This window comes from Aptenodytes patagonicus, chromosome 20, assembly GCF_965638725.1.
Source record: "Aptenodytes patagonicus chromosome 20, bAptPat1.pri.cur, whole genome shotgun sequence".
In the NCBI taxonomy this organism is placed as follows: Eukaryota; Metazoa; Chordata; class Aves; order Sphenisciformes; family Spheniscidae; genus Aptenodytes; species Aptenodytes patagonicus.
In genome coordinates, this window is record NC_134968.1 from 7,640,394 (window position 1) to 7,667,863 (window position 27,470).

Genomic DNA, 27,470 nt, shown 5'->3' on the forward strand with positions numbered 1-27,470 from the left:
CCACCCCTTTTCCTGTTTTTGATATATATATATACAGACAGATATCATTCCCTTCGTCTATGGGCCATCCCTCTAAAATGTTCGGTGAATTCATTTAGTCCATGACTTTGGGCTCCATCTGTCATCATAATCTTTCAGGGCAGGAAAGATGGGGATGGTATGTGGTTTTGGATTGTTTCATGTTGAAGTCAGTTCTGGTTGCAAAGCAAGGCATCATCACTGTGCTTTGCTTGGTTTCATCAAAGTTCATTCTTCATTAATCTGGGTGATTCTTATTGTAATCATTGGTATGGCATATAATATTATGTAGCAATTAACATCACATAATTTAGATCATTGGCTATTCTCACCCAAAATCAAATCCCCTTGAGGGACACATCGGACTTCCCCATCCTTCCGCATTACCCACCAAGTGCACCCAGGTCCTTGAGCAAAAGCAATCCCACGGATGGGTTTGCCTTTGCCCGAGGCAGGAATAACCCAGACTGTCTTCCCCAACGTATTTTTTATGTGCACTACAGGGACTTTATTCCCATCTACTGTACGTAAAAGTTCTGACTGGGCAGGGCCAGCTCAATTGGCAGATCCCCTGGTGTTGACTAACCAGGTGGCCTTTGCTAAATGCGTATCCCAATGTTTGAACGTCCCGCCACCCATTGCTCTCAGTGTAGTCTTTAACAGTCCATTGTATCGTTCAATTTTCCCAGAGGCTGGTGCATGACAGGGGATGTGATACACCCACTCAATACCGTGCTCTTTGGCCCAGGTGTCTATGAGGTTGTTTCGGAAATGAGTCCCATTGTCTGACTCAATTCTTTCTGGGGTGCCATGTCACCATAGGTCCTGCTTTTCAAGGCCCAGGATAGTGTTCTGGGCAGTGGCATGGGGCACAGGATAGGTTTCCAGCCATCCGGTGGTTGCCTCCACCATTGTAAGCACGTGGCGCTTGCCTTGGCGGGTTTGTGGGAGTGTGATATAATCGATCTGCCAGGCCTCACTATATTTATATTTCAGCCATCGTCCTCCATACCAAAAAGGCTTTAACCGTTTGGCTTGCTTGATTGCAGCACATGTTTCGCATTCATGGATAACCTGTGCAATAGTGTGCATGGTCAAGTCCACCCCTCGATCACGAGCCCATCTGTATGTTGCATGTCTTCCTTGATGGCCTGAGGTGTCATGGGCCCACCGAGCTATAAATGATTCACCCTTATGTTGCCAGTCCAGATCCACCTGAGCCACTTCAATCTTAGCAGCCTGATCCACCTGCTGGTTGTTTTGATGTTCTTCAGTGGCCCGACTCTTGGGTACGTCAGCATCTACGTGATGGACTTTTACAACCAGGTTCTCCACCCGGGCAGCAATATCTTGCCACAATGCGGCAGCCCAGATGGGTTTGCCTCTGCGCTGCCAGTTGCTCTGCTTCCATTGCTGCAACCACCCCCACAGGGCCTTTGCCACCATCCATGAGTCAGTACAGAGATAGAGCACTGGCCACTTTTCTCGGTCAGCAATGTCTAAAGCCAGCTGGATGGCCTTTACTTCTGCAAATTGGCTCGATTCACCTTCTCCTTCAGCCGTTTCTACAACTTGTCGCATAGGACTCCATACAGCAGCTTTCCACCTCCGATGCTTTCCCACAAGACGACAGGACCCATCAGTGAACAGGGCATATTCTTTCTCATTTTCTGGTAGTTCATTATACATTGGAGCCTCCTCAGCAGGCGCCACCTCCTCCTCTGGCGATATTCCAAAATCTTTGCCCTCTGGCCAATCCATGATCACTTCCAGGATTCCTGGGCGACTGGGGTTTCCTATTCGAGCCCGTTGTGTGATCAGTGCGACCCACTTACTCCATGTAGCATCAGTTGCATGATGGGTACAGGGGACCCTCCCTCTGAACATCCAGCCTAGCACTGGCAGTCGGGGTGCCAGGAGGAGCTGTGCTTCAGTGCCAATCACTTCCAAAGCAGCTCGAACCCCTTCATATGCTGCTAATATCTCTTTTTCAGTTGGAGTATAGCAGGCCTCAGATCCTCTTGCCCGGGCCCTAGCAGGGCGTGGAGTGGAGGAGAGAGCGGTGGGAGCGGGGCGGTCGTCAGGGCTGCGGCCCACAGAGGCGGCGGGGCCGGGGTGGGCGGGATGGGAGGGGATGGCACCGGAGAGCGCAGGACTGACACGCTATGTTCTCACTTCGCCCCACATAATCTATCTCGTCACGTCCTCCCTTCCCTGGCATCTGGGGACACCAGAAATGTCCTTCAGGGCACGTGATCATAAGAATGGGCAAGGGGCATGAGAGGCAGAGGACCCCGCTGGGGTCAGCACCCTGGGCTCACCTGCTCCTGGCCTGTCACAGAGAGCATCTCTGCCAGCAGAGGTGCTTCTTCTGACGGCACTGCCTGGTTGTGGGATTGCCCAGGGCTGCCCATGGCTGGGCGTTCCCCGTGGCACTAGTACTACCGTGATGCAGTGCATGGCACAAGTACTTGCCCACAGAAAGCATGGACCTGGCATGACATCTCCCACCTGCTTTGGACTCATGGAGATGCACTCTACATTCATGGAGCGCAGGTGTAGGACAGACAGAAGGTGGGACCTGAGAAGGCAGTGTGGCACATCAGTTTGCTGAAATCACCACTAAGTCAGGGACCTGGGACATGAGAGGGGTGGATTCAGAAAGTATCCGTGCCCCCAGGGGGAGTATAAAGGCCCAGGAAGGCCACGAGGGTACTGGAAGAGTTTCCACGGAGCCCGAAGTCATCCTGTGCTCAGTCAGCCTGAAAGGCCCTGTCTGGCTGCGGGAGCCCTGCAGGGCCAGAAGGGCAGGGGATCAAGGGGAAGGAAGGTCCCTGGGCCAGGAGGGACTGTCCTGGGCTCCTCGGCCCTGGAGTGTGGAGGTGACTGGACTTAACCCCTACAAGTCTCGTCCTGACAGCTCAAATGCTGGGTATGCCCTGACGATTAACGGAGTATCTAACAAGCAGCAGAGCTACCCAAAGCTTCATTTCAGCTTAGCACTGTGGTGCTCAGTGACGTCCAAGGTGCAACTGCAGCTCTTCTCCCAGTCCAGGACGCCTTATCTCCTCGTCTGTCTGGTGTGTAAGTGTGGTGCAGTGAACAGAGCAGTCTGTCAAACAGTGCCAAGTGGGTCTCTGTCATCTGTCTGGAGGAGTGTTTTAGGCGACATGGTGTCTTTGGGATCACTGCCCCTTTGTGACTTTGGATTGGCATGGGCCATCACATCTAATGGAAAAGTCACCCACTCAAAGGGATCTCAGTCCCAGAAGGGAGACCATTTCCTGGATTTCAGAAAATACAAGCTTAGTTTCTCAGAAACACTTTCTAGAATAAACTGACTTCTTTAGCCTTATCAGAAATAACCTGTCATGCTAAGAGAGGATTTGTTTGGGCCAGGCAATGGGACCTGATGAGATGCATCCCCGAGTCCTGAGGGAACTGGCTGGTGTAGTTGCCAAGCCACTCTCCATGATATTTGAAAAGTCATGGCAGTCAGGTGAAGTCCCCAGTGATTGGAAAAAGGGAAACATTGCACCCATTTTTGAAAAGGGTAGAAAGGAGGACCCTGGGAACTACCGACCTGTCAGCCTCACTTCCGTGCCTGGGAAGATCATGGAACAGATCCTCCTGGAAGCTGTGTTCAGGCACATGGAGGACAGGGAGGTGATTCGAGACAGCCAGCATGGCTTCACCAAGGGCAAGGCTTGCCTGACCAACCTAGTGGCTTTCTATGACGGAACGACTACATCAGTGGACAAGGGAAGAGCCACTGATGTCATCTATGTGGACTGCTGTGAGGTCTTTGACATGGTCCCCCACAACATCCTTCTCTCTAAATTGGAGAGAGATGGATTTGATGGATGGACTATGCAGTGGATAAGGAATTGGTTGGATGGGCGCATCTGGAGGGTAGTGGTCAACGGCTCAATGTCTGGGTGGAGATCATTGGCAAATGGTGTCCCTCAGGGGTCGTCTGTATTGGGACCAGTACTGTTGAATATCTTCATCGGTGACATAGACAGTGGGATGGAGTGCACCTTCAGCAAATTTGCAGATGACACCAAGCTGAGTGGTGCAGCTGACACACCTGAGGGACAGGATGCCATTCAGAGGGACCTGGACAAGCTCGAGAAGTGGGCGTGTGTGAACCTCATGAGGTTTAACAAGGCCAAGTGCAAGGTCCTGCACCTGGGTCAGGGCAACCCCCGGTAGCAATGCAGGCTGGGGGATGAAGGTAGAGAGGAGTAGCCCTGTGGAGAAGGACTTGGGGGTACTGGTGGATGAAAAGCTGGACATGAGCCAGCAATGTGCTCTCGCAGCCCAGGCGGCCAATCGTATCCTGGGCTGCATCAAAAGCAGCGTGGCCAGCAGGTCAAGGGAGGTGGTTCTGCCCCTCTACTCTGCTCTGCTGAGACCCCACCTGGAGTGCTGCCTCCAGCTCTGGAGCTCACAGTACAAGAAAGACACGGACCTGTTGGAGTGCGTCCAGAGGAGGGTCACAGAAATGATCAGGGGGATGGAACACGTCTCCTATGAGGAAAGGCTGAGAGAGTTGGGGTTGTTCAGCCTGGAGAAGAGAAGGCTCTGGGGACACCTTCTTGTGGCCTTTCAATACTTAAAGGGGGCTTATAAGAAGGATGGGGACAGACTTTTTAGTAGGGCCTGTTGTGACAGGACAAGGGGTAACGGTTGTAACTAAAAGAGGGTAGATTCAGACTAGATGTAAGGAAGAAATTTTTTATGATGAGGGCCATGAAACACTGGAACAGGTTGCCCAGAGATGTTGTAGATGTCCCATCCCTGGAAACATTCAAGGTCAGGTTGGACGGGGCTCTGAGCAACCTGATCTAGTTGAAGATGTCCCTGCCGTTTCAGAGGGGTTGGACTAGATGACCTTTAAAGATACCTTCCAACCCAAACCATTCTATGATTCTATGAGGGAACCTGGGTCACCAGAGAGTCTTCCACAGTCACAGGCAGTGCCTGTCCTATTCCTTGAGTCTACACCAAATGCCATCGGGAGGGGCAATGGAGGTGTCTGTACAGGAGACAACACAATGCAAAAATCATCAGAACACATCTCTGCAGCTCTGGTGGCCAGGACCTCTTGAAATATCGGGACCTTCCAACAGTGTAAATTGGATAAAACCCTTCCAAAAACAGGGGCCTCAGGCTGATTGGCAGAGGAAGGAGGAGCAGGGTTGCCAGAACCTGCTCAGAGGAGGGATGACTGATGCAGCTTCCTGCACAGAGGGAGGAGGATCACCACACATCTGTGTGCCTGTGTCAGGAACAAAGACTTTAGTTCTCTGCTTGCCAGCACAAGGACACTTTCCAGTGCTTTCCCAAACTCTAGAGCACTGTGGAAGTGGCTCCGTTGGAAGGGTCGAGTTGCCACAAGCTAAGGACCCTCAACCTCAGGGCTGGGAGCATCCAGGCTGCACTCCTGGGACTCAGGAGCAGAGCCCAGCTACTCCTCAGAGCTCCAGCTCCAGAGGTTTTCAGAGCTCTTCCTTTGCCAGGATTACCTGCTTCTCTCTTCCCCTGCGCTACACTCTAGCCTGGCATTTTCTCCCAAGGTTCAGAGGCGATGTGGGCACTGAAGCTCCGTGAGGCACGTTAGTCCCAGCTTTTCCCAGTCACCTGGCCCAGGGCATTGACTGGCAGGTACAGGACTCCAGGCAAGTGCAGCCTCGGCATCACAGTGCTCCAGGCAGCAGGCCACAAATGTTGCTAGCCACAACCACAGCACCCTGGTCTTTGCAGAGAACCCAGAAGCTGAGGAAAAGACCTCATGGTGATCCACATCAACCCTTCATCCTTGACCCACGGCTGGTGTCTGTCAGAGCAGCACCTACTGAGCTCACCAGCCAACAATGGAAAATCCTGACACAGGCGTGCTTTTTACACACACGGTACACATCTATTATGGCTGCCCGGTGGCTAACAACAGCAGCAGCTGATTTAGCCTGAGCAATGCTGCAGCTGCTTTCTGAGAAGATTTCTAACAAACCCGTCTGGCTGGCACCTTGCTTCCTGATGCTGGACTTGCAGAGAATAGCTAGGAGCTGGACCCCTTCCAAGGGAGGCAGGTCACAGTTAGGGGGAACTGAATAGGAGTCTCTCAGGCCAGGTGAGGACCCTCGGAAAATGCCAGCCCTGCTGGGAGGCTCTCCGGGCACAAGGCTTGTCCTCCTGGTGCCTCTGCAGTGCTGGGCACAGCCTCCTGCCACCGCTCTTCTTCCTCTGGAGACTGCCCCAGTGCTAAAAGCAGATGCGGAGACAGACTTCTCAGCAGTGCAGCTCCATGAGCTCTAATGAGCCAGGTTAACTGACAGATGTCAGGGCTTGGCTCAGGCAGTTTGAAATCTCCTCCTGATGCCACTTGCTAATGAATATTTGTTTGGCTTTTGAAGAGAGGGTATTTCTCTTAAGGCAGCTTCACCAGGCCAGCTTCCTCTCTGGTGTCCCAGCCTCAGCATTTGCAGCTGCAGAGAATCTGGTTCACCCCAGACACACAACCCTTTGCTGCCATGTGAGCGTGTCAGGGCGGCACCTCTCCCTGCATTGAAGGTGGAACGGGTCCCAGACCTCCACAACCACCCTACGGCGATCACCAGGGATGGGCTGTGTCTTGTCAGACTTTGGGATTACTTTGACTTGTTAGGTGGGGAACCCCTGGACCTACAGCAACAGGGATGGTCTCTAGCTTTGACTTTGTCTCTCATGCACACACTTTGTGCCTGAACAGGCTGAATGTCCAAACAAGACCCCGCAGCTTGGACCCCAACACACCTTCTCTCTTTCCTGTAATGAGAACACAATCGGTTGAACTGCTTCTGTCCAACCCACAAAAGCCCCAAAGCCCTCTGCTGTCATTAAACCCAACAGGGATGGCTGGTGCCTGATTTACCTTCTTAGCGCTGGGCTTTCAAGGACTTGCCTAAAGCTGTCAGGGGCACAGAGGCAGAGGGGTGGCCGGTGGAGTCCTGGTTCTCTGAGTGTGGGGAGAGGCTGTGCTTCCTCCTGTGCATATGCATCTGCCTGTGCCTGTTGGCGTATTTGTGCCTGTGTGCTTGCAGTTGTATGTTCCTCTGCAAATGCACGTGTGAGAGTGAGTGCCTGCCAGTGTGTGTGTGACAAGTGCATTTCTGTGTGTGCCTGTGCATGGGTGTGTGGACACGCATGTTTTTGCAGGGGAGCAAGTAAGTGTGTGTGGTGTCGGTGTGTGCGTGTGTGTGTGTATGTGTGGGGGCATATGTGTGTGCAGGCAAGCACATATATTTCTGTGTTTGTACACGAGGTTGCATATATCTATCTACGTGCAAGTGTGAGTGTGCAAGTGTGTATAAGCACATGCGCACACTTATGTGATGACATGCCTGGAGGGGTGAATGTCTGTGCATGCACGGGAGCTCCCGTGTAACTGGGTGTGCATGCTCATGTGTTTTTACGTGTGCTGACATGTGAGTGAAGGGAGGACGAGCTCCTGGCCATTCTCTTTCAGAGAGACTGAGCATCTCTGGCTCTGTATGCCAGTGGGACGCTCGCAGCCTCCTCTTGGGGATGGATGTTCCTCCTCGTCTGCACGGAGCTCTGCTGGGAGGCAGAAGATGGCCTTGCAGGCCAGCACAGTTTCCTGTGCAGAGGGGAGAGGGAAGCAGGAGAGAGGCACGGCAGGGAGAGAGGCTGGGGCTGCTGCCTAAGTGTCCAAAGCGGGGCCAGGAGCTTTCCAAAGAGGGGTTGGGAAGCGTCATCCCCCTGTGGAAGGGGACCTACCGAACTGCTGCAGGAAAGTTCTGGACTTGCTGAAACGCCTCTGCCCAAGGCCTTGCTCAGGGGTTGGTTTGGCAGCACAGACTCGACCCACTCTCTGGCCCCGCACATCTTCAAACTCCTCACAAGCAAAGCCCAAGAGGGGAGGGAGGAAAAGCTACTGAGAGGGGAGGCAAATAATTCCACACAGACATGTGAACTGAAATGCTGATACACTGATATAAATTCTCCTTTTCCTCTCAGCTGCTTATTAGGGTGGGGGGGTTTGGCTTTTGAAGAGAATGCATTTACCTGCAAAGGACCCGGGGAGCAACTTCATTAGTTCAACCTCATTTCTGCGTGCAGACCTCAGCATTTGCAGCCTGCAGGAAGCTGGGCTGGTAGCAGACACACAATCCTCTGCTGCGGCATTGCTTCTCGCATAGGAGCTGGGGGTGGGGGGGCTGGTTCCAGATGCCCAGGTCTCCCTGAAGGAGATGACAAAGGCCACCAGGGAGATTGTCATGCACTCTTTGTTTCTACCAGTGGGGTAGAGGAGGCACCTGCTGATATGAGGCTGAGGCTGGGGCTGTCTCCCCAGGCAGCACAGGGGAATGAGGGCCCGTGGATGACCCATGCTGGGAGCTGCCTGGGTCGAGCTTCTCTTTGCGTTTGTTCTGGTTTGTCATTAGTCATGCGGACAGGAGAAGGAAAAGGTACAGCATCTCTTTACATCAACTGCCATGGCTGAAGTTCAAGAGGGAAATAACACAATGCAACCAGTTTTAAGGTGTCTCTGTCTCGAGACAAGAGAAACCCAGTTGCTGTCGGGGAGGGTGGATGTGCCGCCTGTTCTTCATAGTGGTCAAGATGAACAAATCACTAATATGGAAATGCAATGGCTCACGTATGTGCAGCTTGTACTTTACCAGACAGCAGAGCTTTCCCTGCATGTTTACATCCCTGACAGTAAGAAGACTGCACCTTCACGTGGTGTGCTACGGGAACATTTAAGACCCTGCCTGCATAAACTGATGTCTGGAATGGAAGAGGAAACATTACGCCAGGGATAGCAGAGTTTCCTCAAGCCTGAGGATATCAAAACACCAGACAGAATCCAGTTTGTGAGAGGGAAGAAGCTTCATGAGCACAGCCTCGCTTCTCATGCCCAGCCTCAGCATCTGCAGTGAAGGGGAAATTCAAACTGTAACTGCTCAGCGATGGTACTTTGTGACCAAGGAATGACCTGTCATGGAGGGCAAGAAGGCCCAACTTCAGAAGGGGTTAAACTGGCTGGAAGCAGGGATGCCAGAGACAGAATGACTCCCTGTGAGGGAGTGAGGTTTCCCTTGGTGATGAGATCAGAAACAGCCCCAGCATTGTCTTGTAGCCATCCCGGAATGGGAGCGCTCAGGAGGCACCTTTGAGCAGGAGAGCTGCATTGAGAGAAGGACCCATGGCCGGGCTAAGGTGCCCCATGCAACCGCTCACAGGATTGGTGCTGGTGCCAGTGTATATAAGGAATCTGCTTGTGATGCATCTTTGCAGATCCCTTCTAGAACCACTTATGGTGGTAGGACTCGGCCCAAGGCTTTGTTCATTAATTATTTTTTTGACTGTTTAATCACAAACGTGTGTTTAATTCGCCTCAAGGGGTGACATAAAAATTCCCCTACAGCTGCCTGCTGCAAGTCTGGCTTGTCCCAGACACACAGTCCCCGGCTGCCGTGGGAGCTCATCACTGCGACACCGCTCCCTCTGTAGGAGCTGCGGATGAGCATAGATCCCTCTAACTCCCCGGAGGAGACTGCAAGGAGCCCAGGGGGTTGTAAGGCTTCATTTGTGTGCCGATCTCTTTGCTTATTGGTTAGGAGCATGGAGAGCGCCTGGGCGTTTGGCAGCCAGGCCTGTTCTGTGTGGTTTGCTCTGCCCCTCAGGCACAGGCTTTGCACTTGGGCGGGCTGCACATCTGGAGATAACCCCATGGCTTGACTCAAATCCAGCTGAATTCTTTACTAATTGAAGAGAGCTAACAAGCCCACAAACCTCTGTCACAATGCCCTCCAGGGGCCTCTGGGTGGGCCTGGTCGGTGCTTGATGTCCCTACTTAGTCATGGGCTTGCAGGAATTTACTAACACTGAGTCTGAGGGGCTGAGGGCAAGCCCCTGGCGTCCTGGATCCCAGCAGGCTCTGCCCTACAGTCAGGGTCAGCCATCTCCAGAGCCACTGACACTGGCCCCTTTCAGAAAGAGGATCTTGCCCTGCAGAGCTCTGGGTGCACAGGGGAAGCAGCACTGCCAGGGGAGAGCTGAGGGCCCCTTCCCCCAAGCGCAGCCTTGCACACACACATCCCCTCCCTCCCCTGGCTTGTTGCACAGCCAAGGAAGCTCCCTGCACCAGGGTGTCTTGCACAGCACAGAGGTACAAGGCACTGTCAGAGACCTCGACTTCCTCCAGCTGCAGGAGGCTGTATTTCCCTGTGGTGTTCAGCAACGTGGTGAGACGGCCGCTCTGCTTGGGGCCAGATGCTGCCTGATACGAGATACGCTGTGGGGCTTGTCCTTTCCTCTGCTGGTACCAAAGCAAGGCATCAAAGCTGGAGATTTGGTAGGTGCAGGTTGTCTGGAAGGTGTGTCTCTGCTTCACTGTGACTTGTCCTTCTTGCTGAGTGACGGTGGTCTGCCCCATGGCGCCTGGAAGAAAGTGAAGGTCAGCAGCTCGGCAGGGAAGGACTCTGGGAAGTAAACCAGGAGTGGGTACAAAACCCTGTTGAAGAAGGCTCCCTGTCCTTTGCCCTGCAGGAAATTCCTGAGGCCTGCGGACAGCCAGGAGGAGAGTAGTTTTGGGCAGGAGCTCAGAGCTCTCAGCCCAGCGTGGATCCTGAGGAGAGCTGTGCTCTGTCCCTGCTCCTGCTCCTACTGCCCGGAGGAGCAGGGAACAGCCTGTCATGCCTGACCTTTGTGTGCTGGGACCAGCACCCCTCCAGCAGGTGGAGGGGCCCAGGGAGCTATGGCAAAAAGATTCATCCTGCTTCCCCACACCTCTTATCTCAGAGGGCTCCTAGCTCCTCGAGTACACTCAAAGCTCAGTTTAGAAAGAGGTATCGATGGCTGTGTTGCCAACCAGGAGGAAACTGGAAGCTATGGCTGACGTGCCTGCCAGAAGGGGACAGCCTGGGGCACATTATTAATGTTAGTGGGAGCTAGAGCTTTAAAATCCCTGTAGTACCTTTGAGAAGATTTGCTTATTTTGGGGAGAAATGTGGGGCTGCAGAGACAGCTGAGATCTCCTATGGTGGCAGGAGGGGGATCAGAAGAGAGGAGTAGAGAGCGATAGATTGCAGGGGAGAGAAAAGCAAGATGAAGGCTCTGAGGTATCTCTTCTCTCTCTTCTCCTTTCATTTCCATCAGTAAGACTGTTTTGAGAGAACGGGTGCAAAACCACAAATGTGAGCCAACAGTTCCCAGTGTTTTTCTGCTGTCCAAGAGTATTTCCACACATTGACCTGATAAGGCTGGTGAGGGTTTCCTTGGGAGAAGAAGAAGTATGCGTTTCTAGAAAGCCAGGACTTACCCAGCAGTTGCCCCAGGAAAGCCGTGAGGACGAGATAGCCGAGGTGCATGTTGAGACCGACCTGCCTGTTGGCTGAGTGAGAGAGAGTCAGAAAACCACCTCCCAGCCCCGAGATAACAGAGCTGCCGGAAACGACTCTGTTGGGGGAGCGGAGGAAGAAGCGGGGAAGAGAAGTGATCTGTTCTTCCTGTGCCTGAAATGCTCCTTCGGGGTTTCTCCCTCCTCCAGCAGCAACACCTGTGGCTCCCTCAGGGGCCCTGGGGGCCCCAGTCGTGGGAAGGGGCTGTTCCCGGTCAGCTCGCAGTGGAGCCCTCACCTCCCCAGCTAGAATCGCCTGCTCTTCTGCACACCCACTGCTGGGCCATTTGGGAGGTCAGGGGTTTCCTCCCCACTGAGGTTTCACATCTTCCTCTGGGGTCCTCAGCTCTCTGGGGACATTGCTATTTCTTCTAGGAACAAAAGAATCTATTTCTGAAACTTCTCCCCTGTCCTTTCTCAGCTTCCTGGGAACAACGCCTCTACTCCAAATCCCCCAAAATAGGAGATGAACCCTGCTGTGCAGCAGCACAGGGGCTGGTAGAAGGAGGTTTCTAGAGAAGTGGAGGGTCCTGAGGCTTACACAGCCTCTCCCACGTTGAGGAGCCAGCTGAAGCTTACCCTCCGATGGGCTCCTGAGAGGGATCTGCCTTCCTAGTCTTCAGAGCAGACAAAAGACATGTACAGGAAGATGAGGATTTCTGCATTTCCAATGAGAGGGGAAAAAAAGCCACAGTCCTCAACCTGTAAGCATTCTCGCTGACCCCAGGGCCACATCCCTGAGAGTCTCTCTTTCTTTGATGCCTGTGTCTCCTCGCTCACCACCTCTAACACCCTGACTGGCTTGGCTGCACTGGGCTCCAGTGCAGTTTATGCTCTGATGCCTCTCCCGGCCCACCTCTGGGATGTAGATCTCAGGCAGCTGAAGGCCACTCCAAGCCCTGCAGACCCCGACTGTCCCTTTCAAACCCTCCAGGCAGTGTCAGCTTTCTCCATCTCTCCAAACAAAAGTACCTCATGAACCAGGCAATCCGCTTGCCTGCGTGCAGTGGCCCACAGTAACCACAAGACAATTGTTTATGGAGAAGTTAGGGACCCGCACGGCAACTGACCTGAGGAGGCATAGACCTCTGCTGTGCTGCGTTGTATATATCGCTTGGCACACTTAGCAGTGATGCCACAAGCATGTCCTTGTCTTGTCCAGTTACTGGCACTCAGACCTTGCAGCGCTTACACATGGGAAAGGAAGTGAAGTTATACTGAAGGGTGGTTAAGAAAGTATATAATAAGAACGCAGTGTGTAGTGATCAGGCACAGGGCTCACCCCAGCAAGTGCACTGACCAGACTCTGCTTATGTGCAGGTGGCTCCCGTCATCCTTCCTCCTCTCTATTGCCTCCCCTTGCTGCTCCCCATTCCTCTTTTTCCCCCACCTTTGACCCTGCCCCTAAGCATGCCTTAATAAGGCTTGCCTAGTCCTGCAGGCCCCCTCTAAAACATCCATAACCCTCATGTTCCTCTTGTCACTTCTTGTCACTTACAAAGCTCAGCCTGACCCACTTCAAAGCTTCGCCTGCAGTTTCCTAATGGCCCATCAATTAGAGGCTGCAAAGCTCTGCTCTCCCTCCTTGTCTCCCTTATCACTTACTCAGAGATTGCTGTCATTGTGTGCTTGGCTTATCACTTTCCCTTTTACTTCTTCTCCCCTTTGAAAGGAAAAGGGACTTGATCTGACAGCCTTAGTGAAGCAGCAGCTCTCACCTTCCACATGCCCTGACAGTGGCCTCTGCTGAGCTTGCTCAGCTGTTCGAGTTCCTCAAGACGCTGAAAGGCTCCTGACCCCAGAGAAAACTGTGTCTCTTGAGTCAAAGCTCTGGGGGGAAGCCCCATGTTGAGCTCAGCCTTTCAAGTGTCTCCCTGAAACGCCTGCAGCAATGCTAAGCCATGGCAGTCACTTTTCAGGACACCTGAGAAGTTACAAACATGAAGGAAAAGGGAAAGACTGGCCAAATGAGCAATCAGTCTCAGAAGTAAGGCAAGTATAGAAAAGCACTCAGGTCACTTGAAATGTCATTCTGGAAGCAGCTGGTTTGCACCCCCAAATTCCAACATATTTATTGTTTGCCATCCCAGATGTCCTGCATTTCCTGCAAGATCCTGAAACCTCTCACAGGTCTTTGGAAACATCCCAGCATGAAAACAGACCTGAATTCTACCTCCAGGTGGGATCCAAACCACAGCTTTCTTACCCATCCAGGTGGGAATGGGGCTTCCCATCCACCTTCCAGTACCTCACAGAGACATTTTTCCCCAGGGACAGAGACTGAGCTTTCTTTGTCACCTCAGATGGCCTCGCTGCAAACACCTGATGTCATGGCCTACTGAGCTGACACCACTCCATGAATTAGAACATGTTGGCCTGCCACCATGGCTGCTTTTTCAGCTTACACCACAGCTTCCCCTCTCCAGGGCCAGCTCTTTGCTTTCCAAAACAGACTTAGCATAACAAGAGACATGGGCACAGAGGGACAAACTAGATCCCAGAAATGCACATCCCACAAATGCAACCACCAGCAGTTTTCTGCTGGGCAGAGAACCCCCAGAGACTCGGGGACACGGGGACACCCCCCAGCCAAGCACTGGTGAGTCCCCAGAGGTGGAGGAGAGACGTGAAGAGTAGGGGGACAGCTCAAGGGGTTGAACAGAGAATCTTGTCCTGTGCCTGGCTGATGGGTCTTGCTCAGACTTCGAGGCTTTTGCTGATCCCCAAGGTGCAGGGCTAGGAGGACATCTTCCTTCCTTAGGTTTCTTTGGCTAGGAGGTAAAGCCACAGGAGTAGCCACGTCTGCTACCAAGAGCCCCCTTCCCCAGCAGTGGTCATTCGTGGATGCTGAGGGAAGAGTCAGAGCTGGACAAGCAGCTGGGATGCTTCTCCTGAATACTCACTGCTGTGTCCCGCTCAGTTTCAGCGGCTCAGGGGTGTTCCTGAGTCTGCTGTGGCAATGTGCCCTCGTGCAAAGGAAAACCAACAGCATCCTGGGCTGCAGTAGGAAGAGTGTTGCCAGATCAGAACAAGGGACCTGGTCCTTCCTCTCTACTCAGCACTGGTCTGGCCACGTCTGGAGTGCTGGCTCCAGTTCTGGGCTCCCCAGTACAAGAAAGATGTCAGAGTGAGCCCAGCAAAATGGTGCAGGGACTGGAGCATCTTTCCTATGAGGATCGGCTGAGAGGGCAGGCAGTGCTCAGCCTGGGGAAGAGAAGGCTCTTTGGGGATCTTGCCAATGTGTGTAAATAGCTGATGGGTGGGAATGAAGAGTCTTCTGAGTCAGGCGGGCTTGGGACTCCACACCTCTGCCACGAGGAGGCTCTGTAGGGAGACTAATTAAAGTTGTTTAAAGTGCTCAGCCCAAGGAAAGATGCCAAACTGTAAACCCTTACCGTGTGCCAGGTTTGCAAGGGCCAAGGGGAGGTTGTTCAGCACTGGGAGGCTTGTCTTAGGGCAGTCAGGCCACAGTGGGACTTCTGATAGCCCTCCAAGTCAGAAGGTGCTGGAGCATCCTCTCAGGCAGACATACCCTGGTGTAGAAGCGCTGCCTCTCAGCTCCAGGTCTCATTGCCAAGGGGGCCTGGGGCACCTGAAGGTTCCTGTAGGAGCCTGAAGGAAGAGCTCAAGCCGCCTGCTGTCAGGCAATAGGAGGCTGCAGGCTGTTCTCCTGCTTTCTGCTCCTCCTGGAGATCACAACCAGCCCAACCAGCCCCCAGCAAGGGAGGAGTGTCCATGGTGATCTACTTCTGCCATCCAGTGCCCAGCCAGAGACAGGGGCCTGCACTCACCTCTCTCAGGGTTGGAGACAGGCCCCTTTGCAGCCCCTGATGTGCTCGTTGTCCCTGGGTAGCATCTGAAAGGAGGTAGAACCAGGAACAGACAGAGCCAAAAGCAGGAGTCTGACCCCCTCTCCTGACAGGGCGTTTCTCTCCCTTCTCAAATGACTCTGGGAACAGCACCTGCTGCCAACACCCTCACACAGAGCGTCAGACACACCACTTCTCCCTGGCAGGAGGGCGCACAATCCTTTTGTTTACCGACATCTTCTCCCCATCCCTTTAGGTATCACAATCGACTCCTTCTCTGGAGATGACACCTCCCACAAGGGTGAGAGAGAGGAACACCTTACAAACTCAGGGGTGTTTCTGCCTACAGGGGGATCAGAACTCATTGTGGGATGCAGTGGAAAAAGCTTTTTAGGATGGTGCAAGACATGGGATGCTTAGGAGAAGCAGCAGAGACAGGGAAAGGGAAGGATCAAGGCATGGAGCCAAGCATAGGAAGACAGATGGAGACAGGGACGAAAGGTGCTGATCCCATGTGAACATGGGGCTGATCTGTGTGCTAGCCTGGCCATACCTGTTGCTCTGCCTGGTTTGTCTACCTGCCAGTAGTTCCCTGGAAACACAGTTATGAAGTCCAGCTGGGACAGGGAGCAGGGCTGATCCTTCACTCCGTGCCTCTGAAGCCTCTGACCATGGGCTTTGAACCACTGTGTCAGCTACTCGAGCCACACAGAGTTCCCCAGGGACTGGCTGGAGCCCACAGTCTCTTCCCAGAGGCCTCCTTCCAGCTCTCACTCACCCAGACCTCCAGCCCCTCAGGGCAACTCCGCAAATCTGTTTCTGACTCACTCATCAAGTAGGAACCTGGCATCCCTTGAGGCCGCCGTCAGTGTGTCCGGTCCACGCTTTTACCCTCTCTCCTGGGCCTCAACTCCAAAGGCTCTGAATCCTGTAAAACAAGCTCATGGTCTCAACACTGAGGCACTGTGGGGAGCGCTTGAAGGTGCCCATGACCTCGACATCCCCTTCTCCTGTTGGTGTGGAGCTTGAACTCCTGACTCCATGCGATGACTTTCTAATGCTAGCAGGAATGTTTTGAAAGCTCCTTGAAAGCCTGTAGCATGCAGTTTTTGATCGTGTATCTGAGCTTTTAGAAAGTAACAAAATGTGAAACCCCATCTGGATGTTCTTTTCTAAGGACAGTCTTGCATTCACAACTTAGCACTGGAGTCCCTGTGTTTACAGAGCAGAGGAAAGCACCTGCTCAGGCTTCCCTTGGCTATCCTAGTGGGGAAAGGCAAAAGCCCGAGAAGAGGCCCCGTCTGTTCCATGGCAGCAGTGGCCGGTCCCTGCGGCAGGAGCGAGGGCTGCCCGTGGGCAGGAGGATCTCTGCTGCCCGCCTCCCGGTGCTGCAACCGCTCCTTCCCGGGCACGGCCGGACACCGCCACTGTGGCGGGGGATTTCGGTCTGCCTCCCGGTGGGAGTGCGGGGGTGATCGGGGGGGGAGGGCAGGAGAAGGTTTCTGCCTGGTGGGCGGCTCCGGAGCCGCGTCGGGGCTGCGGGGCGCGGGGGCTGCGGGGCCTCGGCGGGCCCGGTGCCGGTGCCAGTACCGATGCCGGTGCCGGTGCCAGGGTCGATGCTGAAGGCGGTGCCGGTGCCGGTGGGGCGGGGGAACCGCCCCGCGGGCCGGGGCCGGGCGGGGCCGGGCGGGGCCGGGCGGGGCGAGGCGGCCCCGGCGGGCCGAGCGGCAGCGCCCCCTGGCGGGCCCGGCCGGGGCTGTCCCCCCGCCCCCGACACACGCGCCCGGCCCCGCCCGCGGCGGTTCGTGCCCGGCCGCAGCCCCGGCTCCTCTCCCCGTGTCTCCCAGGGCGCAGTAATACACCGCCGCGTCCCCGCGCCGGGGCCGGGCGAGCCGCAGGGCGCTGGACCGGCGGTCTGCCGCCACCGACAGCCGCCCCGGAGGGTCCTGCAGATCTTTGGTGCCTTTGTGACCGCTCACGATGAATGCGGGGCCTCGGCCCGGGAGCTGACGGAACCAGTGGATGTAGTCGGTGATCTGTATGTTGGGGTGTGAGCAGTTGATGCTGATGCCGGTGCCCTCGGTGGTCTCTGCCAACGGCTCCTGCTGCACCTGGGCTCTGCCCGCAGCCACTGCCGAGGAGAAAAAGGAGAAAAAGAAGAAAAACCAGTCAAACCCTGCTTTGTGCCCAGCCCTGCCTGCTGTTTCCCAGACCAAATCCCGCAGAAGCACTCAGGAACAAAGAGAGATGATGAGGAGAAGAGTTTCCAGAGGATGTCAACACGTGCACTAATGGAAGTGTCCATTAGTAGGTGGTGGCAAGGTGAATGCATGAAGGACAGCTGGAAGGGTGGAGGCGTTGAAGAAAAAAAGGGGGATAAAGGAAAGAAAGACAGAAATAAAGTAGCAAGGGGGAAGGGATGACGGCATGAGTTATACGGCAAGACACAGAGGAAAGGAAGGAAACAGGGAGGCCTGGAGAAAGGCTAGAGCGATGAGTTTTCTGGGGGAACGTGGGATGGTAGCAGAGGGAGGGCTGGACGGGAGGATGGTTCGGGGGCAGAGGTCCGTGAAGAAGCCAGAGGGGACGGCAGGCTCGAGGGAGCTGCGGGGGCCACCCCAGGCCCAGCCCCGGCCCCCGCCGCCAGCCCCGCGCACCCAGGAGCACCGCGGCCAGCCCCGCCAGCCCTGCGCCCCGGCACCGCCGCATGCCGCCGCTCCGCCGCCCACGCCTCGCTGCCCCCCGCCAGCCCCGGCTCTCTGCTCCGGCACCGCCGCCTCCTCTCCCCCGCCTCCTCTCCTCTCCTCTCCTCTCCTCTCCTCTCCTCTCCTCTCCTCTCCTCTCCTCTCCTCTCCTCTCCTCTCCACCGCCGCCAGCTCCGCCCCGGGGCTGAGCCCTGCGCCGGCGCCGCCCGGGGTCTCGCCCGGGCTAAGAGTGCTCGGTGGCTCTGCAGGGCCACAAGCTGCTCTCCTGGGAAGTGGACTCTTCCCCTCCTCCAGCCAGGGCTCCCCAGCAAGAACAAGCGTGCACAGTGCCCGCTGCAGCCGGGGACAGCTGCAGGGCCCCGACCCAGGAGATGGACCAGCTTCCCATGGCTGTCTCCCAGCTCAGGGGCTGGAAACAGCCGCCACTGATTCCCTGCGGATGGCAGCGAGGAGGCTGAGAGCCTCCCTTCAGCTGCCCCTCCGCAGTCCCAGCACAATGGCTAAGAGTTGTGTTGTGGCAGAGGGGGTGTGAGGACACATGTGCCCGTGGGCGTGCAGGGGTCAGGGAGGGCCGGGAAGCGGGGGGAATCACAGAGTCAGAATGTAGGTGAGAAGGGACCCTCCTGGTCCCGTCCTCCAGGGACGGGGACGGGGACACGGACCGGCATGGGCGGGAATGAACATAGCCCTTCTGTTCTGCTTGTAACACTGTGGAGCCAGCATAATAAGCAGCGGGTTATGGCTCTGCTGGATACCGGGGCAGAATTAACCTTAATTCATGGAAATCTGCCCCACTACCCCAAGAATAAAGTGATGCATGTTAACAAAACCGGGGTGAGGGAGGGGTGGAAGAACTGTCTCAAAAAGTCTTTCCAACCTTGCAGCCAGGAGGGTACCCACTGCTTACAGCTTGGGGTGGGCTCCGGGGGTGCCCCAATATATATCACAGGCCACGATCCGTTAGCAGGAAAGACTTTTAATATCCAGTGGGGGAAAACGCTCCTTCTGTATCTGCTCAGCTCACAGTGGGGAGGATTGTGCCCCCCACATTGTGCGGGCCCCTCCCTTCAGGACTGTAGCCTCAGAGCAGGACCGGCTGCCCCGGGGCATGCTGACACCTCTCCAACTAGCAAAATGTTGTTAGAAGCTGGGGTTGTCCAGCAGACACATTTGCCTTTCAAGAACCTTGTCTGGGCTGTAAAGCAAGCGACTGGCTCCTGGTGTAGGACTGTAGGTTACTGGCTTTTGGGCACGGCCGTCCCCATGGGGCTGCACTTGCTCCCCATAGCATCACCCTGGTAGAGCAGCCAGAGGCTGCTGATGTGCGTTTGCTGTGCTGCCTCAGGGGTACGGGCACAGCCCCCTGCCTTCCCAGGGGACTGTGGCCCAGCACTAGGAGGAGTGCAGCCTGTCCCCAGGCTGTGAGCTGTTCCCTCATGCTGGCGACAACCTGCTGGCTGCACCTACCCAGCAGGATGTTGCGGAGGCACAGGGGGAATGTCGTGGACACTATAAGAGAGCACAGCTGGGAAACGAGTCCGTAAAAAGCTCAACAATCCAACACTGCCAAATGGGAACGGTATATTTCCATGCAGGCAAAACGACGTCCCCACAAAATCAGTGCAGGAGAGAACAGCCCAAATAGGATTGACGGACACGACCAACCCTCACCTGGAGCTGTTAAGCACTGCCTGGGCTCAGACAGCCCCACCACACGAACATTCCATCCCTGAGCAGCTACAGTGTGCCTAGTTCACAGACCTAGATCAGCCAGGTGTGTTAAGGGAGGGAGGGGTGGAAGGCGGCAACGTTTCGTCCGGCTCAGCCAAATGGGTGGGGACAGCAGTCAGCACGCAGAGCTAATGGCTGTATTCAGGGTACTAGAGGAGGCACCCCCACTTCCACGTTGTCCATGAAAATCATTCCTTTGTTTTATCATCTCATGCAGAGCCATTATATGGAGCCTTACACGACTGCTTCCCTCACTGCATGCCATGCAGCAACAAGCATGAAGTGCTGGAGGCCCCTGCCCTCCAGCCACACCAGAGCTCCTCCTTGTCTTCTACACCGCACAAGGAACCAGACTGTTTAGTGATCTCTGCACCACCACTGTTTTATGGGGCATGGGACGAGGGGGACAGGACACCTCTGGTACTTCCAGCCATAATATCACTGCTATTCTATGCTTGCAAAGGCTTTATCTGTTGGTGGTGGGTTGACCTTGGCTGGCCACCAGGTGCCCACCAAGCCGCTCTATCACTCCCCTCCATCAACAGGACAGGGGGAGAAAAATATGATGAAAAGTTCATGGATCAAGATAAGGACAGGGAGATTACTTACCAGTTACTGTCATGGGCAAAACAGACTCGACTTGGGGAAATTAATTTAATTTATTGCCGATTAGCTGCAAGAGAGTAGGATAGTGAAAAATAAAGCAAAACTAAAAACACCTTCCCCGCACCCCTCCCTTCTTCCCAGGCTCAGCTTCACTCCTAAATCTTCTACTTCCTCCTCCCAAACAGTGCAGGGAGATGGCGAATGGGAGTTGCGGTCAGTTCATCACACGTTGTCTCTGCTGCTCCTTCCTCCTCATGCTCTTCCCCTGCTCCAGGGTGGGGTCCTCTCCATGGGCCACAGTTTATGTCAGGAGCCTGCTCCAGCTTGGCTTCTCCACTGGCTGCAACTTCCTTCAGAACATCTCCACCTGCTGCGGCATGAGGTCCCCCATGGGCTGCAGGGTGGATATCCGCTCCATCGTGGACCTCCATGGGCTGCAAGGGGACAAGCTGCATCACCATTGTCTTCTCCACCGCTGCAGGGGAATCTCTGCTCCGGCACCTAGAGCACCTCCTCCCCCTCCTTCCTCACTGAACTTGGTGTCTGCATAGTGGTTTCTCTCACATTCTCTCACTCCTCTCTTGCAGCTGCTGCACACTGGTTTTTTACCTTTCTTAAATATGTTACCCTAGAGGCGCTACCAACATCGCTGATTGGCTCAGCTTTGGCCAGCGGTGGGTCCATCTTGGAGCCAGCTGTCACTGGCTCTGTCCGACGTGGGGGCAGGTTCTGGCATCTGCTCGCAGAAGCCACCCCTGCAGCCCCTCCACCACCAAAACCTTGCCAGGTAAACCAAATACACCGTCATTACTCTTGTATTATTAAGAGCAGAAGCCGTTTTGCATCTAGGAACCTTGGCTGCAAGATGAACTCAGCCGGCTCATGGTGACAGAGGAGGCTGCAGGCAGCTCCCTCTCACCACAGGCACTTGCACCACCTGCACCTGCATGCAGAACACAAGAAGAAAAAAGGCCAGCACATCAATTGTAACTAGGGAAAAAATAAAAAGAGTGCATGGACATTCACAGGGCAGCCAAACCATTTTTTCAGCTGCGCTGTAAATTAACATTGCTTCTGCATTTCTCTGCCTTTTGAAGATAGGGTATTTACCTTAAAGTGAGTCTAGAGACAGGTTCACTACTGCATCACTTCTGATGTCCCAGCCTCCATGTCTGTAGCCTGAGGGGAGTCTGGCTTGTCCCAGACACACACCCTTCGGCTGCCACGTTGGCGTGTCACTGTGGCACCGCTCCCTTTGCAAGGATAGGGGCTGGTCCCAGACCCTTGAGGAGATCACGAAGGTCAGACGGGAGCTTCTAACGCTGCAGGATTTTTTTTCTTTTACTTGTAATATGGGTATTCTTTACGGGGCTGCAGCAATGGCAATGTTCTCTAGTTTTTATATTATCCTTCACACACAGACTTGAGATGTGGAGCGGCTCAATGTCTGGAAAGGCAACGGCAGCTTCAACTCCACTGTGGTTTCTCCCTGTCTTACAGTGAGAAAATGGCTGACTGAACCACTGTCAAACCCTCGAGCTCTCTAAAGCTGATGGGGCTGGCCAGTGAATGATTCGTTGCCTTAACTGTAGGGTCTGAAGAACACGCCTAGAGTTATCTAGAGGGGCTGAGAGCTGGTGTCGGCAGTCCTGGCTCTCAGTTGGGTGTGTGCATGATTGTGCTCACCTACATGTTCATCCGCCTGTGCTCATGTGTGCATTTGCACATACATGTGTGTGCCTGTGGTAATACACATGGAAACGTGGGTGTGCAGAAATGTTCTCTGTGTGTGTGCGTGTTTGGGCAATTGTTTCCATGAGCGTGTATGTGTTTCAGCACACGCACGTGCCTTCATACAGGAGAGCATGAATGTGTGTGACTGGTCTGCATACACGTAATTGTGTGGACATAGGTGTGTGTAGATGTGTGCTTTTGTGTGTGTATGCATGTGTAGAGGAGCATGCATGTATATCTGTATGCAAATGCATGCGTGCTAGGACCATGCACGTGTGTAAGCGTGTGTGTTTGAATATCTGTGTGTACATGTTGGTATGGGGGGTGGCTGTGCATGTTGGTATGCACATGGGCTCCTTTGGAAATGTGTGTGCATTGAGTACGTCAGCCTTTTCCCCTATCATTTGTCACCAGGTCCCCATCCTCACTGAGCAATAAGCCCACATCTACTTAGCTTTCCAAGCACCCCCATCCCGTGGTTAAACCCCATATCCATGCCCAAGGTACTCAAGGACCGACGGATAGCAGGGAGAAAGTTTTTGTGTGGGTGAATGGGCTCAAGCTGGGCACGTTACTCTCATCAGCTGCATCTCCCCCTCACACCACGTGCAGGTCAGTCTCCCCTCGACCACGTTGAAGCCTTGGACACAGGACTTGCAGAAGATGGCTCTGTCAAGTCCAGCACCTGTGTGGTGGCCCTGGACAATGTAGACAGCCGCTCTTTGGGTGTCTTGAGTCTTCTCAACTAACTCTAGATGCCTAGAGGTCGAGACTTGCGTGTATGTGCCGTTTAAGCCAGCTGCCCAGTCTATCTTGAGTGTCAACGGCAGAAAAATAGGTGCTTCTAAGGCATGGATTGCCTGACCTGTATGGGACAGGGTGAACTGAGGCTTGACAGTGCCTTTTTCTCTCCGCTGATGATCAATGGAGCAAAGATGAGTAGCTCACCTGGAGACGCCTGCTCTGGAGGCAGGAGAGATCAATTTCCCCCTACTCATGTCTTGTCTGACTTTGTGCTTAGATCTTTACTTAGATCTTCACCTCCATGAAGACTGAAGACTTAGGCCTTATCTGCGGATAGAGGCTCGGAAATGAGGCAGGTGAATCCCTTACCTTACTCTCTCCGTATTCAAATGTCCTTAGTTGCCTTGAGTTATTTCCACCCTGGAGGTTTCAAGACCACGTTAATATCCAGCACCAAATACTTGACATTTTCAGTCTCTTGGGACATGGCTATTTCAGACGTCTCCTGCATGTCAGCACCTGGCCACACTTCAGAGAACTGTGTTGCTGTTCTTTAATTGGCCTGTGAGAAGAGAGCGCATTATCCGTCTGCAACAATTCCATGAGATCCCCCAGAGATCAAACTCCCCGTGGCACACAGAGGGAAAACTGAAAACTGCCTCCTTGGTGTGGGCAATTTGAGCTTCAGTGTGTTAATGAGGGGGATGTGGGGATGTTCTTATGCTAACTGAGTCTGATGTATGCTCTCCCTGTGTGGAGCTAAACTGGAGAGACTTTACACTGTGTGTGTGCACACAAAGGCCCCCTGTGTGGAAGTACAGTGGTGGCTGTGAGGGGGGGAAGGAAATCAGGAGCACAAACTGTAAGTACCTACCAGGTGGGTGGAGAGGAAACAGTGTCAGGCAATTGTGTATGGCGTGCAGTGAGACAGCAAGGTGAGAGCTGTTCGTCCACACTTCTCCTGACATCACGGCATCCAGAGCTCCGCCAATAAATCAGCCGCTTTCCAATGTTCTCCCTCAGCCAAGGGGACCATGGCTTCCTCTGGAGGATGGTGCATGAAGAGATGTCGTTTGGATCATTTCCATTGGCTGAGCTGGTGAGTGAAGCCTGCCCAAGACCTCTAGCATAGACTTCCAATGCCTTGCACTTTTAAGGAGAGCCAGATTAAGGGGGAATTCTCTGCTCTTTAGCCACATGAGATTTCTGGTATGTAAATTCCTAAGGAGGGAAGAAAGGAGGGAAAGGGATCCTTCAGATGGTGGTTCAGCCCCATCTGTCTTAGATACCCACCTGAGGATGAGATCAGTTCTCCCCTAGAGAAGTGATCAAGAATCCTCCCTTGTCCGCAGGGAGGGCATAGATGAAACCCCTCAGTTCAGCCGGCTTCTCAGCAGAGCTACCTTGGGGGGGATCCAGCTCAGAGAATTTTGCCTTCAATCGCTGAGGCATGGATACCTCTGCCCAAGCTGAGACGCCCGACTTATCCATCTGAGCTGCTCGCTAGTCTCCTGCCTTAGTCCTCAGAGACAACCTGGCACTTCTAGAGGGCTTTTAGCCATGTATATGAGGCAAGATGAGCCATGACTCTCCCGGGTGCCTTTTCTCCATCCAAAGAAGAGGGGCAAGCTGAGGAGCTGAGATAAGAGTATTTCGTCATACATCTTCCAACTTGGTCAGCAGAAGTCCTTCCCCTGACTCTGAGATGGCAAAATTTACAAAGAGGAGAGTCTCACCTCTATTAGCTATGCTGAGCAGCAGATGTCAGTGGAGGAAATGGAGCTATTTGCAAAAGCTTCCTGTGCTGAGACGTGGAAGAAAGCAAATATAAGACCACGAGTCCTTGAGTAATGACTGTCATGCTAGCCTGCCGCCCTGTGCTGCTGCCATCTCAGTTGGAAACCCTTGTGATCAACTGAAGAGGTGAGAAAACATCTTCCAGCGCCATGTTGTCACGCCGGTTTTCTGTTCCCTCAGTCTCATTTGCTGAGATTGCAACTCAGTATTTCCTGCCTTGAAGAGCGCAGGTATGTTATTCCCTTCCTCTGCAACAGCCTTTCACGTAGCTGGAGACCCTCAGCCTGCCGTCCACAGTTTCCTAAATGGGATTTTCATCTTGTGGAAGCAACTGCATTCACCATGTTCTAAAGGAGATGCCTGCGCTTGATCCAATAAATAATTCTCTATGTTCATTTGATGGTGTAGGCCTGACCTTCAGGGTCAGATCTAGTTGTCCAAACGCGTTTCTGCAGCAAAGGATTTCCATGACAATTTTAACTTAGGGTAGATGCTGTTTTCCCATATTTCTGCACCAACTACTTTTTCAGGGATGATGGCTTTGTTTCACTACTAGTAGCATCTGAAGGACCAGCACAGGCACGCAAACTCTCACAGAAACTTTCCTGTCTTTGCAGATGGATCTCAACACTTGGGGGCACATGGCAAATGGGACGAGTGCGGAAGAATTTGTCCTTCTTGGCTTTCCATGCACGTGGCATTCCCGGGTCTCCCTTGTGGTGGTATTTGCACTGACGTACTCCCTGACAGTAACAGGCAATGCGTCCAGCATAGCCCTCGTGTGGATGAACAGCAACCTCCGTAGCCCAATGTACTTTTTCCTCTGTAATCTCTCCTTTCTGGTGATCTGGTACACTACGGGTGTTGGTCCCAAAGCCATAGGAGTCATGCAGGGGACTAGCCAGACCACCTCCTTCAGTGTCTGCATCCTCCAGTTGTCCTTTCTTCTCTCCCTAGGCTCCACTGAGTGTTTTATCCTTTCTGTCATGGGCTACGACTGCTACAGAGCCATACGCTACCCCTTGAGATACAGCTCCGTCATGAACAGCGTCCTCTCTGCTCGGCTGGCGCTCAGCTCCCGGCTGGGAGGCTTTCTGGCCATCTCACTGCTGGCCTTTCTGACATCCAGGCTGATGTTCTGTGGGCCAGATGTCATCAATCATTTCCCCTGCAATATAGATTCCTGCCTTGCCCTCTCCTGCAGTGACACGTGGCCCGTGGAGCTAGCGACCTTCCTTGTCTCCGTAATTATTGTGGTGGCCTCCTGTGTGCTCACCCTGGTCTCCTACATGTCCATCCCCTCTTCCATGCTGAGAATCCAGTCAGCCCATGGCCAGAAGAAGGACTTTTCCATTTGCTCTGCCCATCTCGGTGTCATCGCGATCTGGTATGGCTCCACCATGTTCCTCTATGTCAAGCCATCGGCCCAGACTCCCTGGATCTGAACAAACTCATCAATACCTTTAACAGAGTTGTAACTTCTTTGTTGAACCCCTTCATTTACACACTCAGGAACAAGGAAGTGAAGCAAGCTCTGGGGTGGGCTTTCCAGAACAAATGAAGTGGCTTTTCAACGGGCCTCAGTGGGAGCAAAGAGATTCACCCCCTCCCTCCCACGACTTCTGCCCTGCAGAAGTTCCTCACCGAAGTGTAAGTGCACCTGGGCATCACAGGTAGTGAGAAGCCACTGGTTCCCCAGTGAGCTCATCTCACTCACCTTACAGCCGTCTTAGGCTGGGCTGAGCCTCCATTCTAAAGCTCCCACCTCTGTTCACTCCTGGGTAAATTCAGAATGCCTCACAGTGCTCTAAAGCCCAGCGCTCGGAAAGGGTCACAAACCCCATCCGCAAACAGTTCTCCGACAGAACACTGGAGGAGTGGTCCTCCCACAGGATGGTCTTCTGGTTTGCCAAGTGCTTCATTTTGTCAGGGACTCATCTGAATCCCCTAAAGAAGTCCCAGCAGCTGGCTCACTGCTTTAGGAAATGGACATGTATTTCTCCATTTAGTCTGACATGTTCTGGATGCATCTATGCCCCATTCTTGCAGCTGTTCCACAGAATCATGCTCTGGTTCAAGATAGAATTTGGCAATGTCTGGTATCTCTACCTATAGCCATTATTCCTAGCATAAGACACCCAAGAAAACTTACACTCCCCTTCCTTCCCTCTATCCAGTGTCTGAATGTACGTTTTTATTTCTAATTAAAAATATGCAAATCACTATGCTTCCTGCTAGATGTGTCAGGGCATTCCCACATCTACAGCCCCACATCAGGTTTCAACAGTCCATCGTTCCACCCATTTTGGGCTTTGTTGTGGAAACACCTTAGTGTGATTGGCAAAGTCCCCAAACTGCAGAGCTGAGAAAGGCTGGCTGGGTAGGAAGTCTCTCTTTACACTCACTGGGAGGACATTAGCACTTCCAAAGGGCACCTGATCTTCCCCTTCCAATTTTCATTTCAGAACAGACAAATCACGTTCTCAAAGCTCTTCTTTCTGCACACTGACAAAGGGAGTCCATGTGAGCACTTCCTAAGGAGGAGGCATCAACACGACAGATATACACTTTTATGAACAGTGTGGGGTTGATTTCACCTGAGTGTAGAGCTCTCCAGGTGAGATGATTGAGTCCGGACTGAACATCTCCTCTTCCCTTCTGGAAGCAGTGGCGCCTCTGGAGGTGATTCTCCTGTGTCCACCTGTGCTGGGCACTTGGCTCTTAGACCTGCAGCCAGGCCCAGGCAGCAGTGCCCAAGGACAGGCTGATGCCCACCCTTCTCAGCTGTGCTCTCTTTCTCAGTGGCACTTGGGAAAATCCCTGGGACAGCCCGCCGAGGCTGGAGAAAGAGCCTGAGCCTGGATCTGTCCTCAGGTAGCCATCACTGCTTGTCATTCCTTGCTTTGGGGGAGAATT

General features: G+C 53.7%; 1 protein-coding gene across 1 annotated transcript; it reads left to right on the forward strand.

The window, feature by feature from the left end:
- Positions 1-23,766: 23,766 nt before the first annotated feature.
- LOC143169557 (olfactory receptor 6F1-like) lies at positions 23,767-26,115 on the forward strand. Its single transcript, XM_076357002.1, is given in 3 exon segments — positions 23,767-23,856; positions 25,172-25,982; positions 25,985-26,115. Coding segments are annotated over 3 exon segments (1,032 nt in total).
- Positions 26,116-27,470: the final 1,355 nt, after the last annotated feature.